Source organism: Lithobates pipiens, unplaced genomic scaffold, assembly GCF_037356315.1.
Source record: "Lithobates pipiens isolate NorthernLeopardFrog02 unplaced genomic scaffold, aLitPip1_a1.2 Scaffold_18, whole genome shotgun sequence".
NCBI classification, from domain to species: domain Eukaryota; kingdom Metazoa; phylum Chordata; class Amphibia; order Anura; family Ranidae; genus Lithobates; species Lithobates pipiens.
Window position 1 is genome coordinate 521,248,077 of NW_027507758.1, and position 21,355 is coordinate 521,269,431.

General features: G+C 45.3%; 1 protein-coding gene across 4 annotated transcripts in view; it reads left to right on the forward strand.

Annotated features, from left to right (window-relative positions):
• Positions 1-8,875: 8,875 nt before the first annotated feature.
• ASAP2 (ArfGAP with SH3 domain, ankyrin repeat and PH domain 2) overlaps positions 8,876-21,355 on the forward strand; it is a 356,358-nt gene continuing 343,878 nt past the window's right edge. For 3 of the 4 annotated variants that reach the window (XM_077488749.1, XM_077488751.1, XM_077488752.1), the window contains exon 1: positions 8,877-9,277. In XM_077488749.1, the coding sequence (XP_077344875.1) occupies positions 9,152-9,277 (126 nt within the window). In that variant the 5' untranslated portion in view covers positions 8,877-9,151. Of the gene's footprint in view, positions 9,278-21,355 lie in introns of all 4 variants that reach the window. The other variant, XM_077488750.1, reaches the window with a different exon arrangement.

Consider the following 21,355-nt stretch of genomic DNA (forward strand, 5'->3'; position numbering starts at 1 on the left):
ATGCACATGACGAACACATGTATGTAAACGGCGACTGACCACACATGTTATATACCAGTGAGAAGGGTGGTTTAGTCTACACTATTGATCAGTAAAGGCATTGGACACACCTCCTATTGATAATTTTGGGTACCATTTTTTTGTTTGAGGGGGGGGGGGGGCGCATGCCGTTTTGAGGTCTGACACATCTGGAACCTCTGCACTACCCTCCCCTTTTATTATATATAATGAGGATTACATTGTGTCCGTGTGCAATACAGCTCATTTCCTTCTATCTTTCCCTGAAAATACAGCTGTACACATTTCCAATATCATGTTTGTATTGTACAGGGCCTCAGTGTGCAGAAAATACATGTTGTCCTGGGTGGGTTACAGCCACTTCATAGCCAAAATTTTAAATGTAGCATGTATGCAAAAAAAAAGAAACTGATTACAGCCACTAAATCCTAGGTGGATGTCACATGATGTCCTGGGCTTTAAGTGGTTAAACCTGAATGATTGGGCAGCTGCAGGCATCATTTCGATATTGTTTTTTTCTGCTGACGATTACCTGCAATGATTCCCTACAATCATAGTGACTGTTATCCTTTTGATTGTTTTTACAGGCAGCAGGAAGGGACATCCTCCCCTCCTGCCACCCTCTGGTGCTTCTCCTGGCTCACCCGCGATCAGGGAAGCGGAGAATGAATCGGCCAATGTTTACCACAGAGCTGACCTAAGACCAGATGGTCTCCGGCCATGTCTATGACCTTCATAGGCGGTCATGACGTCACTTCCGGCGCCGCCAGATGTAAATACTGCCATTTATTTATTTTTTACTGGAAAGCCTGAGATCGCTATATATATATAGATATATCCAGGGGCGTAACTATAGGGGGTGCAGCAGTCGCGACCGCAACCGGGCCCTGTGATGCAGGGGGCCCATGCAGCCCCCTCTACATATGGTCGGCAGCAGCATAGGCAGCTAGGGGTACCAGTGCACCATGCACACGGGTGGCTGGAGGTGGAGGGTGACTAGCAGAGCTCCATGCTCGACTATCGCACTGGCTGCTCTTTAGTTGTGCATTCCCCCCATGACCTGTGTCCTCAGCCGGCTCCTCAGAGTACCCCTCTCCTGCTCCATGCATTGCCGCTCAGTCCGATGTCTGTTCTCCCCAGCCAGAGTCCCGCCCCCCCCCCGAGTCCGGCCCACACTGCACTGCATACTTCTCCCGAGTAAACAAACTTTAAGCACACAGATGCAGTGCAGCCCTATGAGAGCCCTCCGGAGGACACTGCAGGCTTGTCTGCCAGCCCCCCTCCTCCCCCGTCATACACAGATGATGAAAGGTCTTTCTGGGAGATATGCTGATCGCCCTTCCAGCACACTGGATGGAGCCCAGGCCAACATGGATGAGTGCGCGGCCTACAGCTTGGTCATGGTGAGTGAGAGGACCCCATTCCCCCACACACCATTACATACCCCCTCCATCTCCCCCTGGGGACAGGGACCCCTTCTCACGTGGGGACAGGGACCCTCACCTTCCCTGGGGACAGGGACCCCTTCTCATCTGGGGGCAGTAACTTCATCTGCCCTGGAGAAAAGGATCTTCTGGGGACGGGGACCCCATCCTGCCTAGGGACAGTCCCCCAATGGGGCACCTAAAAAAAATAATTAAAAAAAAGACTGATACCAGTGGTGGAACTACAGGGCTCACAAAGGTCATACCTGTGACCACGCCCTGGAGTTCCACCGCCGGACTCGGAGGGAAGGGCCCTGGCTGGGGTTCAGGGGGGCCCTTCATGGTTTCTTGCATCGGGGCCCTGAAGGTTCTAGTTACGCCACTGGATATATCTATATATATATCTACACACTTATATATTAGAGCTGCACGATTAATCATCAAGAATCGTTATCGCAATTTTTTCCCTGTTGTGATCTCAACTAAAGTGTTTCACAATTCTTTCTATGCAAAGAATTCTCTGAAGCCACAGCCATCAAAAGAAAAGAAGGAAAAAAACAGCCAGTCTACCAAGAATCAGAACATTCTTTATCAGTTGAACTTAAGTAGAAACATTGTAACAATTTGTCAATGGAATAGACTTTGTGTGTAAGGCTGGGTTCACACCGGAGCGATGCGGGAACGCCGCAAATCCGCGGCGTTTTCCCGCATCGCATGCCTCCCGCCGGCAGTTCACACTGCCCTATGCGGACTGCTGGGAGTGTCAGTGAAATGTTAATGACACCCCCAGATCAGTTCGCATATCGCAGTGCGATCTGCAAACTCGGACAGGAATCGGATCGCATTGTGTGAACAGGGCCAGATTAAGAACATCATGGGCCTGGTGCTGAGGATTTTGGTGGGGCCTTTTATAAACAATAAATAAATAAAAATGCAAACTATTTTTTGTTACAAATTAAAGTGGAGGTCCACCCTAAAGTGGACCTTCCGCTCATCGGAACCCTCCCCCCCTCCGGCGCCACAATTGGCACCTTTCAGAGGGGAGGGGGGTGCAGATACCTGTACAGTACAGGTATCTGCACCCACTTCCGGGATAGCTCTCTGCCCGCCCCTTTCCGCAAGTGCCCCGCTGCCTGCTGGGAAACACACAGATCCCAGAGGCAGCGGGGACCGTCCTTATTGCGCAGCGCAACTCGCGCATGCGCAGTAGGGAACCGGGAAATTAAGCCGAAAGGCTCCATTTCCTGATTCCCATACCCAAGATGGCGGCGGCAGGACCCGAGAGACGAATCTAGAGATCGGCTTCGGGTGCCGACATCGCGGGCGCGCTGGACAGGTAAGTGTCACTATTTTAAAAGTCAGCAGCTGCAGTATTTGTAGCTGCTGGCTTTTAAAAAAAAACACGTAGTCCCGGCGGACTCCCGCTTTAACAAATTAAATTAAAGAGAGAGAGGGAGGATGAGAGAGAGAGAGAAATGGGATGAAAGAGGTGTGAGGGGTAAGGGAGGGAGGATGAGAGAGAAAGGGGGGGATGGGAGAGAGAGGATGCACATGAGCATGTGTGGGAATGACATCAACGCAGCCTGGCCAAGGCAAGTGACGGTAGGCATAGAACCCAGAAGGAAGACCGGGTGAAGATGGAAGTGCCCGGGGCCCTGCCGGATTGATCACAGCACAGCACTGGAGGGCTCAGTCTGACAATTTAAGTGTACCCTAATGTGCTAATATGCTGGGCATACTTGTACATTATGGCATAACCTACCCAGGGCCTCTAAAAAGTAGTAATGTTAAAAAAGTTTACTACCGCTTTACTATCACAGGAGCCTCTCATGGGGCCCCCTACTGACCCTGTGGCCCTTGGCCAGTGACTAAGTGCATAGTTGTCAACATTTAAAAAATATTTTCAGGGACGCTTTTTTTACACGTGCTATATTTAGAGTAGCTGACATCCCCCGTGTTCCTCTATACATCACAATAGTAATTACAAAATTAAATAAGTACTAATAATGGGGCAGAACAAATATGAGGACTGTGAGATTTCCTTTAGTTGGACTGACAAAAGTGCCCATTCTAGAGCTGGTAACATTGAGGATATTCAGTATAATTTTAAAGAACAGTTTTTTTGGGTAAGAGGCATAGGGGAGGAGTATGGATGGTATAAAAGTGGGAAGTATGTGCAGGTAAGGGAGAGGAATGTGGAGGGTCTAACAGTGGGCACTATGTACATGAGAGGAGTGCAGAGGGTATGGCAGAAGGCACTATGTACAGGAGAGGAGTGTGAAGGGTATGACAGTGGGCAGTATGCACAGCAGAGGAATGTAGAGGGTATGACATTGGGCACTATGTATAATAGAAGAGTGTGGAGGGTATGACAGTGAGCAATATGTACAGGAGTGTGGAGGGTATGACAGTGGGCATTATATACAGGAGAGAAGTGTGGAGAGTAGGACAGTAAGCAGTAATTACAGGAGAGGAGAGTATGACGGTGGGCACTATGTATAGGAGAGGAGTATGGAGGGTATGACAGTTAGTAGTATGTACAGGAAAGGAGTGTGGAGGGCATGACAGTGGGCACTATGTATAGGAGAGAAGTGTTGGAGGTATGACAGTGGGCACTATGTATAGGAGAGGAGTATGGTGGGTATGAGAGTGAGTAGTATGTACAGGAGAGGAGTGTGGAGGGCATGACAGTGGGCACTATGTATAGGAGAGAAGTATTGGAGGTATGACAGTGGGCACTATGTATAGGAGAGGAGTGTGGAGGGTATGACAGTGAGTAGTATGTACAGGAGAGGAGTGTGGAGGGCATGACATTGGGCACTATGTATAGGAGAGAAGTGTTGAAGGTATGACAGTGGGCACTATGTATAGGAGAGGAGTGTGGAGGGTATGACAGTGAGTAGTATGTACAGGAGTGTGTAGGATATGACAGTGGGCGTTATGTATAGCAGAGAAGTGTGGAGAGTATGACAGTGAGCAGTATGTACAGGAGAGAAGTGTGGAGAGTATGACAGTGGGCACTATGTATAGGAGAGAAGTGTGGAGAGTATGACAGTGGGCACTATGTATAGGAGAAGAGGATGAAGTAATCTGGGAAGGAAAAATGTAAAGGTTTGTGGAAGGATGATTAGGGACTGCGTAGTGGTTAAGCAGGCCATACATGGATTGAAATGACACAAATTAAGCAGAGACCAGCCATAGTCGATCTATGTATGGGCTAGCTGGTTTTACACAAGTCAACCTATTAACCGACTTGAGTACAACCAGCCTGTCAGGTTTTCCCCAAAACAATCAGTGCTGCCAGCTATAGTTGGCAACACTTATCATTGTATTGACTGGCAGAACACAATAACACTGAGGGAGTGATTGTCCCATTCACAGGTCAGCAGGTGAGAGGGTGTGTGGGGACAGGCTGGGGAGAGATACTAGTCAGTCCCTGGGTAGGCACTGGTTAGTATCAGAGCCAGATACACACAGGTTACATACGCCACGATCGTTAGAGCGAGAGCAATAATTCTAGCACTAGACCTCCTCTGTAACTCTAAATATGTAACCTGTAAAAAAATGTAAAGCATCGCTTAGTACACAACAAATAAATCTGCTAACTTTAGTGTTTTTTTTATGAATGAAACTTAAAGCGGGAGTCCACCGGGACTCCGCGTTTTTTTTTTTTTTTTAAAAGCCAGCAGCTACAAATACTGCAGCTGCTGACTTTTAAATAGTGACACTTACCTGTCCAGCGCGCTCCGCGATGTCGGCACCCGAAGCCGATCGCTCGCTCGTCTATCGGGTCCTGCCGCCGCCATCTTGGGTATGGGAATCAGGAAATGGAGCCTTTCGGCTTCATTTCCCGGTTCCCTACTGCGCATGCGCGAGCCGCGCGGCGCAATCCGGACGGTCCCCGCTGCCTCTGGGAGCTGTGTGTTTCCCAGCAGGCAGCGGGGCACTTGCTGAAGGGGGCGGGCGCTTGCGGAAAGGGGCGTAACGTACGCCCCTTTCCGCAGAGAGCTAGCCCGGAAGTGGGTGCAGTTACCTGGATTATCCAGGTAACTGCACCCCCTCCCCCCTGAAAGGTGCCGATTGTGGCGCCGGAGGGGGGGGGGATTCCGATGAGCGGAGGTCCATTTTAGGGTGGACCTCCGCTTTAAAAATGAAAACTTTTGAAAAATTGCTGCGCAAATATCGTGTAACATAAAAAGTTGCAAAGACCACTATTTTATTCCATAGGGTGTCGGCTAAAACAATATATAATGCTTGAGGGTTCTGAGTAATTTTGTAGCATAAAAAAAATGATGAGTTTTCATGTAGGAGAGAAGTCTCAGAATGGGCCTGGGTGGCAAGGGGTTAATTATCATAAGCAATATACAAATAATTATTATAAGCCCTGTGAGTTCATCCTCTCAGTCTGCTGCAGAGTGTTCCAGCTTGTATTTATACTGCCGCTCTGTATGTAGCTTCTGACAGGCTGCACAAGGAGCCCCGTATCTCCAGAACCATAGATGATAGCAGCCCCATATTTTGCTGGGGTGGGTCTTTAGCTACCTAACCCCCAAATGTGGGGGCTCTGTGACTCCTGATCGCTGAGCTACAATCCTCAAAGTCGATCTTTTTTTTTTTATTTATTTTTTTTTTTTGGGCAAATGGGCCTATCTTGAGAAAGGGGCCTGGAGCTGCAGCTACAATAGCCCCTATGTTAATCTGCGCCTGGGTGTGAACACCCATGCGATCCGATTCTGCTGCGGACCAAAAAAAGGGTCCCGTGCGAGTTTGCGGCGGTGCGATGCGAATTCAGCCATACTATCTGTATGGTTGAACTCGCATCGCACAGAGATCGGATGTGATTTGCACTGCAGTGAGGTGTGAATCACATCCAGTTCTCGCTGCCGCAGCGATGTGAACCCAGCCTAAATGAGGAAAATTTAACCACTTAAACACTAAACCTTTTTCTGACATTTGCTGGCTTCAAGTTAAAATCTTTTTTTTTTTTTTGCTAGAAAATTACCCCAAACATTATATATATTTTTTTAGTAGACACCCTAGAGAATAAAATGGCGGTTGTTGCAATATTTTATGTCACACTGTATTTGTGCAGTGGTCTTTCAAATGCAAAAAAATACTTTAACGAATTAAAAATAAAAAAATTAAAAAAATCTAACCAGTAAAGTTAGCCCATTTTTTTGTATAATGTAAAAGATTTTACGTCATGAGAATTGTGATCTTTTTATTCTAAGCAAACAAATTGTGATTCTCATTTTGGCCAGGATCGTGCAGCTCTAATATATATCAGGCTCCTCAGCATAGAGGGGAGATGTGGGCACTTATAGACCCCAGATCTCTCCATAAAGAGGACCTGTCATGCCCTATTCCTATTACTAGGGATCTTTACATTCCTGGCAATAGGATTAAAAGTGATCAAATTAAAAAAAAAAAACGTAAAGGGAAAGTGTAAACATAAAATAAACAATAAAAAAATGTCAAAAATAAAGCGTGCGCATACGTAGGTCATGCCCACATATGTAACCCATGGTCAAACCACACATGTGAGGTATTGCCGCGAACGTTCGAGCGAGAGCAACAATTCTAGCACAAGACCTCCTCTGCAACTCTAAACAAATAAACCTGTAAAAAATGTTAAAGTGCTACCTATGGAGATTTTTAAGTACATATGTTTGGCGCCATTCCACGAGCGTACGCAATTTTAAAGCGTGACATGTTAGGTATCTATTAACTCAGCATAATATCATCTTTCACATTATACATAAAAATTGGGCTAACTTTACTGTTTTGATTTTTTTAATTCATGAAAGTCACGTTTGAAAGAACGCTGCACAAATACCACGTGACATAAAATATTGCAATGACCGCCATTTTATTCTCTAGGGTCTCTGCTAAAAAAAAAACATTTATAATGTTTGGGGGTTCTGAGTCATTTTCAAGCAAAAAAAAAAAAAAGCTGCTTTTTACATGTAGGAGAGAAGTGTCAGAGTTGGCCTGGGTGGGAAGTGAAGGGAACAGCTTAAAAAAAAAAAAAAAATCATGTTCAGCTTGTGGCAGCTGATTGGTGTAGAGGAAAGCCAACACCTGCACACACCAACCGACCGCCACAACTGTACTCATCACACAGCGGGGCGGAGAGACACACGGGAGAGGCGTGGTCATAGGCTTCATCCTATCAGAGGGGTTTGGTTATAATATGAAGGGGGTGCGGCTAGAGCGAGCAGGGACTGGTAGAATGGAGAGAACACAGAGCGCGGGATACTGGGAGCGCGAAGTGACTGCACTTGTCTTTCCACTGGCAGAAAGGAGGGGGGGGTAATACGAGAAAAGGGGGAGGGGTTACACTGAAAGGGGAGGGGTTATTGTTGGAGAGGTGGGGCTATACGGAGAGAAAGGAGGTGCTACTTCTGGAGAGGAGGGGCTATATAGGAGAAAGGCGGTGTTAATTCTGGGGAGGAGGGGCTATATGGAGGGAAAGGCGGTGTTAATTCTGGGGAGGAGTGGCTATACGGAGGGAAAGGAGGTTTTAATTCTGGGAGGAGGGGCTATACGGAGGGAAAGGCGGTTTTAATTCTGGGAGGAGGGGCGGTACGGAGGGAAAAACGGTGTTAATTCTGGGAGGAGGGGCTATACGGAGGGAAAGGGGTTGATACTAATGGGGAGGAGGGGCTATGCGGAGGGAAAGGCGGTGTTAATTCTGGGCAGGAGGGGCTATACGGAGGGAAAGGCCGTGTTAATTCTGGGGAGGAGGGGCTATACGGAGGCAAAGGGGTTGATACTGCTGGAGAGGAGGGGCTATAAATGAGGAAAGGCGGTGTTACTGCTGAGAAGGATGGGGTTATACGGAGAGGGTACATTAGAGACAAGAAGAGTTGTTATTGGCAGAGAGGGGGAGTTATACAGGGGGAGGAGGTGTTACTGGTAGGGAGGCAGGGCTTTACGAATGAGAGTCGAGGCTAGGAAAGAGAGTTTACACGGCGAGGGGAAGGATTCGATTAAAAGAGAGGCGGGGATATGTAATAAGGGGCGTGATTACTTTGAAATGTATGGGGCTTGTGCGGCCAGGGGCGGAGTTATATTAAAAGAGAGGCGGGGTTATGCACCAAGAGGCGTGATTACTTTGAAAGGGATAAGGGTTGTGCGGCGAGGGGCGGGGTTATATTAAAAGAGAGGAGTGGTTATTCATCAAGGGGCGTGATTCATTTAAAAAGATAGGCCGATAGGGATTGTGCGACGAGGGGCGGGGTTATATTAAAGAGAGGATGGACAGGGAGCTGGGTTGGATATTCTGGGAGAGGGGCGGAGCGGTAGCGGTGCAGATACTAGGAGAGGGCTGGGTCGCCCTGGGAATGGGGCGGTGTAGATAGATGGAGAGGGGCGGGGTCGCGCCGGTAGCTGTGTAGAGACAGGGAGAGGGGCGGGGCTGTAGAGAGGAGTGGTGACAGTGGGAGGTGTGTCCAGCAGCCACTGCCCTACTCCGGGGATCTAGGACTCATGGAGCGGAGGCTGCTGGTGCTAGGGATGGATCCCGGGTTGGTGTGATCCCCGCTGTCATCTGGTTGAAGTTCCCGGTTGTGTGTGCGGAGTTGCGGCGTGTGTAGTAGGCGGAGTCCCCGGTGCTTTGTTGGGAGAAGTCCCCGGAGTGGTTGTCTCCTGTCCTGTGTGTAGAGGTGTGAGTGGGGTCCCCCTCCTCCCCTCCTCCTCCGATCATCATGCCGGATCAGATCAGTGTGTCGGAATTCATCACAGAGACCAATGAGGATTACAAGTCCCCCACCACCTCCAACTTCACCACCCGGCTCAGCCAATGCAGGAGCACCGTCACCGCCATCGAGGAGGTAAGGGGGGGGGGGGCACTCTGAGTGGGGGAGAGGGCAGAGTAGGTGGTGGATGTGGTGATTGGCAGCGCCATGGTGGGGATCACACACGGGGCTCCACCATGAGGAGGACCTGGGATCATAGAGAGCAGATCAATGTCCATACAATGTATACTACACCTGAGGGGTGTCACCTCTCATCTCCTCCCTACTAGAGTCATAGAACACTCATATAGTAGATACACATAGTGCACTCATATAGTAGATACACATAGTGCACTCATATAGTAGATACACATAGTGCACTCATATAGTAGATACACATAGTGCACTCATATAGTAGATACACATAGTGCACTCATATAGTAGATACACATAGTGCACTCATATAGTAGATACACATAGTGTACAATATCTCAGTGTACCAGCTCTTAGTGGTGATGGATCTGGTGGCTGCACTAGTTTAACTTTTTTTTTTCCCCCAACTTTATTTTCACCTGGTGATCCTGCAAGTAAGTCTGTTGTGTTTTTTTTCCCCCAACTTCCTTTAATAGACCTTTGTGTCTAAAAGAAGTGGCAGTTAGGGCTCCTTTACACTTTTTCAATTGGGGCATGAAAGCTGGTGGTTGAGCTGCATTTTTACCCCCACCACTCAGTCGCTCCCCCCTTTTGCTGGGGCTGTAAACATACTTTGCTTCACAGCCACCGCAGAGATTACACCCCCCTGTCCACACTCTGCACCAATCGTTCAAGTGACTGGGGCCACGCTACAACAACCCCAAAAACACACATGGCTCCAGCACAGTTGTCAGGTATTTACAGGGGTTAGAAGGATAACAAAACGCCTCCTCGCCACCTGTCAAAATCTCTCTGAAGAGCGATCTGAAGGTGGGTTGCTCTTCAGAGAGCAAAGCCGGTGTAAATGAGCCATTAGAGAGTTGGAACAAACCATTTACCGCTGACAGGGGTGGTCACAGTCATCAACTTTTTATTTATGCCAAACCGTTAGGCCGGGTTCACACAGGTCCGGCTTCTGTTTTCAGTCCGTAGTGCGTTTCTGTTCACCGGTTTGGGTGCAAATTTTTCCCTGAATTGGCGTCTGAACCGGACCCAAAAACCGCACAGGACCCCTTATCAGGCTGGGTTCACGTATTCTGCGGCCGTGGCTCACAGCAGGGGATCTGGTGCGTCCCCTTTTTACCGGTTCAGGTGCCAATCGGGTCTGAATTTTTGCTGAATTCGCACCTGATTCAGAACCGGAGACGCACATGATCCTTAAATATGGACTGCGGCCGCCCCAGACCTGTGTGAGCCGGCTCCACCGAGAGTCGCTCTCCTGTCATGCCAATTGGATGGAGGCTTCCCCAATTCACATCAATGGGAACCTGGCCTTACACCGCACCGCGGCCACCCGGACTTATCAACCGGCTCCATTGGAAGCTGTTTACATTCACATGTACTGCGTATTGGATGCGGTTAAATAACAAACGCATCCAATTCACATGTGAACCCAGCCTTTGGGTTTGTTCACAAATGAAAAAATATTGTGGTGCCCGGATCTACCGCACTATAAGTATACAACTATTTAGATAATTAATTTAGTAATTACTTCAACCTTTCCCCATGTAGTATCAACAACATGGCGCAGTCCATGCGACCACAAGAACTGCATCTAAGAAAAAAAGAGGGCAAGGCCTTCCAAAGGGGTCAACTCTATGGATGAATTTAATTACGTTTTATTTAGAAAAAACACACCATAATATTAAATATGACAAAATACCAAAAATAGCGATTGGTTCACACCTGAATCGCACAGGAATGCAACCCACGTTCTTGTGCGACTTGGTGCGGTGAGATTTTCATCCCATTGATTTAAATGGGCTGGAATGGCACTGGGTCGCCCCAAATGCAGGGCATATGTTACTTTAAAAAAATGTGTTGCACCAAACCGAAAGGGTACCGCGGTGCCATCTGATCTGTTGCAGGCAGACGCACTGCGTTGGGGTTGTCACTAGGAATACATCGACACCCGCAGAAGATCCTGCACACAGAACGCAGATTTCCAACACTGCATTGTGGTGTAAACGAGCCCTTGCCCTAACGGGGGGAAATTGTTGCTGTAACCACTTATAGCACGTTAGCTGGAAGTCAAGTCCATCTAACGATGAGCATACATGGTGAGCTAATCATGAACGACCAATGTCTGATCTGGCAGATTGATCAGGACAAACAATATAACATGGCGAAGCATTGAGCAACAGATGGGGACAGTTTTGATCGACCCAAGTTGATCAGTTATGATGGACGGGGGAAAAAAACAGTCGCACAGGGTCCATTGATGGGGCAGGTCACCCCTTCCACTTCTCCACAGGAGACTTTTGCATCCATACAATTTAACATGATATCAATTTATGTACAGATCCAATTAAAGCTCGGGTGCATGTGCAATGAACATTGATGGAAGTGTGTTTGCCATTTAGATTGATTTACAGTATCTCACAAAAGTGAGTACACCCCTAAGTGAAAATGTCCAAATTGGGCCCAAGGTGTCAATATTTTGTGTGGTCACCATTATTTTCCAGCACTTCCTTAACCCTCTTGGGCATGTAGGTCACCAGAGCTTCACAGGTTACCACTGGAGTCCTCTTCCACTCATCCATGACGACATCACGGAGCTGTTGGATGTTAGAGACTTTGCGCTCCTCCACCTCCCGTTTGAGGATGCCCCACAGATGCTCAATAGGGTTTAGGTCTGGAGACATGCTTGGTCAGTCCATTACCTTTACCCTCAGCTTCTTTAGCAAGGCAGTGGTAGTCTTGGAGATGTGTTTGGGGTCGTTATGTTGGAATACTGCCCTGCAGCCCAGTCTCTGAAGGGAGGGGATCATGCTCAACTTCAGTATGTCACAGTACATGTTGGCATTCATGGTTCCCTCAATGAACTGTAGCTCCTCAGTGCCTGCAGCACTCATGCAGCCCCAGACCATGACACTCCCACCACCATGCTTGACTGTAGGCAAGATACACTTGTCTTTGTACACCTCACCTGGTTGCCGCCACACACACTTGACACCATCTGACCCAAATAAGTTTATCTTGGTCTCCATAAGACCACAGGACATGGTTCAAGTAATCCATGTCCTTAGTCTGCTTGTCTTCAGCAAACTGCGGGCTTTCTTGTGCTTCATCTTTAGAAGAGGCTTTTTTCTGGGATGACAGCCATGCAGACCAATTTGATGCAGTGTGCGTGTATGGTCTGACAGGCTGACTCCCCACCTCTTCAACCTCTGCAGCAATGCTGGCAGCACTCCTATGTCTATTTCCCAAAGACAACCTCTGGATATGACACTGAGCATGTGCACTCAGCTTCTTTGGTCGACCATGGGGCACTGCTTTAAGTGTAACATGTTTTGTTCTTTTTATTAAAGAAAAAAAAAATACTCTTTTTATACACACTTTAATATCACTTTTTGAATATCCCATTGAAAAAATTTTATTCTGTTCAACAAGTGCAAAAAAAAAAAAGTAGACGTTCATCCAGCCAAAGATCTTGTGAGCTGATACCAGTCCAAAGGCAGAGGAGAGGAAGTCATCAGTCGGCATTGTCCCCTGTCATCTCCATGGATTACAGAACATAGAGAGGAGTGGGAGGGGTTCTGTAGCCCTAACATGTTTGCTGTGTTGGCCCCATTCACACCTGAGCATAGCATTTTTGAGCTTTTTTTTCCCAGCGTTTTGTCGCGCATATTTGTGCATTTGCATACAGCGTTTTCCGGCGTTTTTGAGCTTTGACCTTTTTCTTTATTAGCCAATAGGAAAAATGATCATCTGTTTCATTATTTGTTGCTATGTTTTTAGATTTTTTTTTTTTCATCTGCTTCCTGCTCCAAAAACGCCCAGATCTGCCCGATTCGAGTGACAAAAAAGGGTCCAGAACTTGTTTGAGCTTCAGGCGACTTGGAGTAGAGATGTGAACCATCTCCATTGATAATAATGGATTTTTTCCCCTCTAGCGTTTTATAGCTTCAAGCTACAAAATGCTCATGTGTGAATGGGGCCTAGGGCGACAACACTGCTTGGTACGGTTGCCACCTTAGGACAGGAAGTGACTTATTGGCAGGATCACCATAAAAATGAAGCAAACAAAAGTGTGTTAAAAAACAAATGCAGCCACCACATCAAAGACCTGGTTAACTGCAATACTGTCAAATCTTCATCCTTGGGTTTAGATACACTTCAAAGGTAACCAGGCTGTCCAGTGGCGTGACTTGGACTTATCTTAGAATATTTTTCAGTATGATCGGATAAGATTTGACATATATTGTAAATTGTGGGAATATTTTTCTGTATAAATGGGATTTCTGATGATTTATAAAGAATTTTGTACTCCTGGCTGGTGGCTCACACAGTGTCTCCTTCATATACCATAGTATGGGGGGTGTATATACAGCACTGTCCCCCTGTTGATGTAATGCTTTATGTTCTTTGATTTGGATGGGAATGTAGTTCTGTTCATAGCAGAATGCGGAAACTTCAGTAGGACGTTGGAGATTCTCATGATGGTTGGAATCACAGAAACTCGAAGCCCTCGTTCACACCAATGCGATTTGACAGCTCAAAATTGCATGACAAGTCGCACCTTATTTTTGGCAGTGGAACTGTTCAAATTGTTGCGACTCTGAAAAAGGGTACTGCACTACTTTTTTGCGACTTGGATTGACCTCTGTTAAATAAAGCCGCAATGAACTCACCGATGCAAATTGCACTGATCTACGGCTTTGAAATTGCGCTAAAGTAGCGTGATTTCAAAGTCTCAATGGTGGGACCTAGGGCTAAAGAACCACACCAGGTCTTGTGTTGTAGGAGCCATAGACAGAGCAATCTTTTCCCCTATACGGATCTTTTACATGTCCAGTCCTGGGATTGGGGACAGAGCGCAGAGTGGATCAGCGACTTGTGTTTTTTTTTTTTTTTTTTTCCCCCCCCTCAAAATTCCTATGTTTTTTTTTATTTTTTTTTTTTTTTTTTTTTTTTTACAGCTTTGTTCTTTGCAAAGGAAAAATTCAAGATTTATGACATAAAGTGGGAGCTTTTTATTTGAGTTACCACATAGACAGTCCCCACTTCTACCATATACCCAGCAACAGACTTTGTAGGAGAGGAATGAGAGTTTATAAAGCCAAAGAATATTATGTTGGATTTGAAGGAGTGGTGAAGGGTTACAACCCTTGTCAGGTTTTTATTGCTGTCTGTGTCCCCAATATAGAGAGATTGGCTCTCTTGATTTGTCCTAATGGTGGTTATCATTGGGACTGAAAGTGGAGAGACCAACTTTCTAAGCAAATCTATAAACTGTAGCATCAGCCATATACTTATGGTATACTGTACACCAGGGTTACAAGGACTTCTACCTCATTCCTGGTTGGGTGGAGATTGTGCCATTCTCCCTCATTATATTCACAAAATACATTCACTAAAGACTAAATAGCGCATACGTTAAATTATCTCCGTAAGCGGTATTTTACTCAAAAGGTAGTCAATTTACAAAAAAAAAGCCCCCCCCCCCTTTTTTTTTTTAAAGTAATACATTAAATATTTGTTTGCGATACTTATTAATTTAGCGTTATTTATGGTGTTTCACTTTTTTTTTTTTTTTTTTTTTTTTTTTTACGTTATGCATTTTTATGTTAACACTGCACCAGAGGATGACACTTCTGTAAATAAATGAACACAGAAATATCTTGAAGCTGTGAAAACATTCTAGCATGCTAGCATTCACAGAACACTCTCCCTCTGATGAAATGTTACAATTTATTTTCATACCAGAGCTTGGAGCCCGTTCACACTGAGGCAGCACGACTTGCAGCGCGACTGCCTCAGGCGACCGGGATCCGACTTTAGCGGCAGCTTGTGAAATGACTTCTGTATAGAAGTCAATGCAAGTCGCTCCAAAAGTCGTACAGGAACCTTTTTCTAAGTCTGAGCGACTTGAATCGCTCCGATTAGAACGGTTCCATTGCATAGAGCGGGATACGACTTGTCAGGCGGCTAAGTCACCTGACGGGTCGCCCCTGTGTGAACCGACCCTCAGGGCAGAACGTTTTCACATCGATACATTGTATACTTTTAACTTGTTGGCCAGTGCAGAGTTTCCCTCATTGTTATTTTGTACATTGCTAAAATACCGACTTCCTACTGCCAGGTGATGAGCCCCAGTTCACACTTATGCGATGCAGGAAACGCAGCGATTCCTGTGTAATCGCACTGTTCTGAGATCTGCAAACACCCCTAAAGTATGTTGCCAAACGCAGTTCCAGTGGCAATCAGAAAAACAAAAAAATCTTCTCGTGCCTCCTGGATGCAGTGTGATTTGAGCCATCCAATATAAATGGGCTCAAATTGCACGGCCCAGATTTGTGATTTGCACAGAAATGCGGTGCAATTTCTGTACAATTCCCATGCGGTTCAGTGTGAACTTAGGCTTAATAACAAGTGTGTGTGTGTGATGCTTATTTTGTTTAACCCAGCCGGCTGAACAAATTAAACCGAAGGTGCTTGCTGTACTAACTATGTGATATTAGTACAGTGATCTCTGTTACATTCCTTGTGACAGCAATAAAAGTAATTAAAACTTTTTTTTTTTTTAAGCAACAGTGTAAAAAAAAAGAAAAAACAATGGCATAAGTGATATTATGAAATACTTACCTTAGAACAAAGCCCTCCAGCGGCACACTGTCACTGCTTGACAGGGCTTCCATCTTCACTGGGCCTGCATGCTCCGGGCGTCTGATTGGCTGAGCCACAATGGCGTCACTGCCCCGGGAGTTATGGATGCGGCATGGAGCTCTGAAGGGATGGCACGGGTATGCTGTCCCTTCAGATCACATGTGCCGGTGATCTCCTAAACAGTGCAAGTATGTGAGATATTTACAGTACCTAAAGGTAAGACTTATTATAGGCTCATCTGTAGGTACAAGTTAAAAAAAACGATTTTACTACCACTGTAAGTATTTTGAAAATACTGATGTTTGCAGCCTCTGACTGCTCAGTCTTGGTTCCCATCTGGGATGTGACTACCCCTGGCATTGATGAAGGTCTATGGGTTGCTTTGCCATAACATTGTAGAATCTTGTCAGATCCTTTAGGCCTCTTTCACACTGACGTCCCGTTCAGGCCCGTCTGTCAGTTTTTCAGGCGGACCTGAACGTGTGCTCTGTAGAGCTCTATGGAGCGTCGGATGTCAGCGGTGACATGTCCGCTGACATCCGACCCGCTCCGATCCACAAAAGTGTAACGGAGGAAAAAGCTATTTTTCCATCCGTTTGCGGATCGGATCGGGTGACGACGGGCACTGCGGTCCGTCGTCATCCGATCTCCCATAGGGGAGAGCGGCGCTGTGACAGGTCCGTCCCTGCGCAGTGTGCAGAGACAGACCTGTCATCTCCCTGCTCAGCGGGGATCGACGGAGTGATCCCCACTGAGCAAACGGATATCCACGGGGCGGATCAGAACTGATCCGCCCCGTGTGAAAGGACCCTTTCTTGCATGGCAGCATACATTTCCACTACTTATTTCTTGAGGACCCTGTAAACATGAATGCTAGATTTTTGCTGTCTCCTGTTGTTGTTTCTGTACTAAGATTGTAATGAGCCAATATAATAACGTCAACATACTGGCTATTTGCCAGATTTATAAGGGGGTAAAAGGGGCAGAACCTCCCCCCCCCCCCCCCCATGCATAAAAAAAAATAGTTTTTTATTAAAATTTATCTTGGAAATATTTTCCTGTAAAACTGTAAGAGCCAATTCACACCATGGGGGCTTATTTACTAAAGGAAAATCCACTTTGCACTGCAAGTGAACTTGGAAGTAAAGTTGCTGTAGATCCGAGGGGGACATGCAAGGAAAAAAAAACAAAAAACAGCATTTTAGCTTGCACGTGATTGGATGATAAAATCAGCAGAGCTTCCCCTCAATTCAGACCTACCCCTTGGATTTAAAGCGACTGCACTTCCAAGTTAAGTGCACTTTCAGTGCAAAGTGGATTTGCCTTTCGTAAATAACCCCCTAATATGTCCAGTCTGAAAGCATAGACAAGGCCATTTGCAATGAGTCCTATGAGCACTGGAAACAAGTAGGATATGTTTTACTACTTTTTTTTTTTTTTTTTTGTAAGTTACAATGCATTAAACTACATCACGAATCACAACCAGCTGCAGTGAATAAGGTCTTATTTATGTAGACAGTAGATGTCCATAGATTCTGAGATCCGTAGGCTGCAGTAGTGCCCTTGTGTGTATATTTTGTGAATTTCTAGTTTGGTGATTTCGCCTGTGTATGAGGTGCCCACAAAACCTGAAGTGCCCCACATTCTCCCCTTTCCAGTTCTAAATCTGGCCTGGCACTTGGCAATTCTTCCTATGGGAAAATATGGTCCACCACAAGTTGCCACTTTATTTTTTGGTAATTTTCAGTGACCCTACTGTCAAAGCTACTGCAAAAAATTAATCAAAGCTGTGCTGGTGGAAAGGCAATTCTGATCAATTTCCATTCCATTTTTGATTGTTGGGTCTCTTGAAACTGGCAATCAAAATTGTGGATGTCTGGTTATTGTGGCTACCCGCATCATCTATTCAGAGATCTATGAATAGGAGCACTACAACTCCCATCTACCACAGAAGGAGGGACTCAATAGAGATCCCAATAGAGCACAGCTGCGGTGCCATTTTACCTCAGTATGAATGGGACAGGAGGAATAGATTGCAGAAGCCTGTGCATCAAACCCACAATCGTGGTTGCAGTGCTCTGCAGACTCCAATTCAACAAAATGTAATATATCTATTTCCTTTTCTCAACATCCGTGAATTTATGATTTTTATTTTTTATTTTCCCCCTAAAAAATGTGTACTGTGCCTTTATTTATTTATTTATTTTTTCACACTTAACATGAATCATCACGACACATAATTGTTACCAAATATGTTTTTTACTAAGAAAAAAAAGTACCTCTTTCTTACCATTGAAAAAAAAAAAGACAGATCACATGGGGGGAGATTTATTAACACTGGAGCACTCAGAATCTGGTGCAGCTGTGCCTGGTAGCCAATCGGCTTCTAACTTCAGCTTGTTCAATTAACATTTGGAACTAAAACCTGAACCCTGATTGGTTTATATGTAGAGTTGCACCAGATTTTGCACTCCTCCATTTTTAGTAATTAACCCTCATGGTGACCCAAGCACTTTGTGGTTGTTTCTCATCATTAGAGACTGCAGGCAGGCTGCTTTCATGTCCACGTACTTATGTAACTAGAAACAATGTGCCATATTAGGGTCCATTTTACCTCTTCACATTTCTATAACTGAATTTATAGACCAGTGGCCTTTAAATTGTGACCTGGGGGCAGGATGCAGCCCTTTGCTTGCCTTTTATCTGGCCCTTAAAGCACTATTTATCAGTGTATGAGACACTATTCCTCACACTGACGCCAACAATGAGGCATAATTTCTACCACTGACACTAACATGAGACACTATTCTGCCACGATATCTAAGATGGGGGACTGCTTAGTCCTATTGACACTAGCACAATTTCTACGCTCACTGGCCACAGTCCAGCCCCCCCTAAAGTCTGAAGGACAGTAATCTCTGGCCCTTGGCTTAGAAACTTTGGAGCACCCTGCTATAGACAATGCGTTTTGATAAAAGATGCAGCATGCAGGACTTTTTTTTTTTTTTTTTTCACAAGTAAACGCTGATGTAGAAACTATCAGAGCTCACCCAATTACGGCTGTGTACAGCCGTTCACTTGTATTGGCAGCTGTATGCAGCATGCATGGTTTCCTGGGTGCTAGAAAGCATGGAAAATGTTAAACCTCAGCACACAGAAGCTGTTAAACCTCCATGTGCATGAGATGCGTAAAAAATGATTTACCTTTCACTGCCCTTGTCCTTTGTTTTTATTTCTCTGAAAAACTGGAGTTCTCCTTTAAGATTTAGCTCACTTTCTACGATGAGAGCATTGCACTCTATCACGAGATTGTCTTTGACCCCGGGGCCGTTTGTTTGGCATTGACTCATGTCTGCGTTATGTGTCCATTCATAGGTCGTAGGACACACCTCTCTATTTCCATAAGAATAGCGAAGATTTGAAGTCGGTTTGCTTAGCAGATCGTTTGGCGCACCCAGTACTAAAAATCCCATCTGCATCCTCTTTATTTATTATGTGTCCTTGGAACTATTATCCCTGGTGCTGGAGTGTTTTTTCTTTTTTCTCAGCCTTGTGTCAAAAATGTACTAAATTGTGAGAACAATGTCCTATCTTTCCCTTTCATATGTAAATAAGACAGAAAGGGTCCTAGTGCTGACATGTTACCTTGCTTTATGATTAGTGATGCCTGCTGTCATTGTTCATGGCTATGTGCAAAGCTTGACAAAATTGGAAAAATATGTACAGTATGGAAATATATCAGCCACAGGTATATAAAAATGCATAGCAAAACATGCAATAAACTGGATATAAAGCTACTATAGGAGTTAAAGTGGTTGTAAACCCACATGGGGGTCTTATCTAAGAATTTTCCATTCGTATTTCGCACCATTAGTGGGCTGCAGCAATAGCCAACTTTTTGTGCAATCAAATTTGAGTAATCTGACATGTTGGAATTTTTTTTTTTTTAAAACAAACAATTTTCTAATCCAATGATGGAAGATCGTGCGAGAAATGTAATTGAAAAAGAAATGCGCATGTGCAAGAAAAGAAGATTCGCAGCAATGAAAATTCTTTTCTGTAGCAACATGAGGTAAAATGAAAGGCTTGGTTGGCCGAATTTCGAATTCAGTGGTCATCATCGGATCACAAAATGTACAAATTTTTTGATTTTTCAAAAGTCATCATCGGTTTTGATTTTCGAAATTCGACCATGTATGGCCAGCCTTGGCTGCAAAGGCAAATGAATGGGTATATGCACATATCACAGCCACAATACTTTGCATCGCAGCACAGAAAAAATTATCTTCCCCTTGCATTTAGCAGGCATTTTAGTTTAAAATAAAGATGATGATTATTTCATGACCCTGCATGTAACATCATCTTTTCACATTATACAAAAAAATTGGGCTAACTTTATAGTGTGACATAAAATATTGCAACAACTGCCATTTTATTCTCTAGGGTCTTTGTAAAATAAAATTATGTATGTATGTATGTATGTGTGTGTATATATATGTTTGGGGGTTCTACTAAATTTCTAGCAAAAAATACTGATTTGTAAGTAACAAGTGTTTAGGTTTAGTCTTTAAAGTGGTGTTGCACAGAAAAAAATAAAAAAATAGATATTTGTAAACATTTTTTTTTTTTTTTTAACTTGCCTCTAAATGCCTGTTTTTAGGGGGTCCCTCGTATTCTGCCTCCTTCAGTGCCTGGGCTCCTGATGTCACTTCCCCTCACTTCCCCTCAGCGTAGGAAGGGCTCATCTCTGCCCCCTCCCTCCTGTATCAGTCATTTGGGACACGTGACAGGTCCCAGATGACTGCACGGCCAATCGCGGCGCCGCTCGCGCATGCGCAGTGGGTGCCCGGCTGTGAAGCCACATTCAGGTGCCCACAGTTAGAATGCTGGCGCCGCCGAGCGGAGGGGGGAATGAACGGGTCTTCGTTCGCCCGCATCGCTGGACCCTGGGACAGGTAAGTGTCCGACTGTTAAAAGTCAGCAGCTGCAGTATTTGTAGCTGCCGACTTTTAATTTATTTATTTTTTTTAAGGGGAACTCCTCTTTAAGGCAGGGTTCAATTCGCACAGCAGGAGATAGTGACATATCTGTGCAGCTGAGCCCTAAGTGGGAAAACTGACCTCATTTACATACTGAATTCTTTTGATTTAAAAGGACTACGTTTTACAATATCTCTTTTATCTCCACCTACCCGATGTTGTGAGAAACTTGGAAGGCTTCCTGGCTTTTTATTTATTTGTTGACGTCAGCTGAGCAGAGAACTCTCTGCACCAAATCAGGAAAATGCTCTGTTAAGATCGCGAGAGGGTCGAATCACGATTCTTTACCGATTTAATCGTGCAGCTCTATAAAGAGTCAATATTTGCAGTGTTG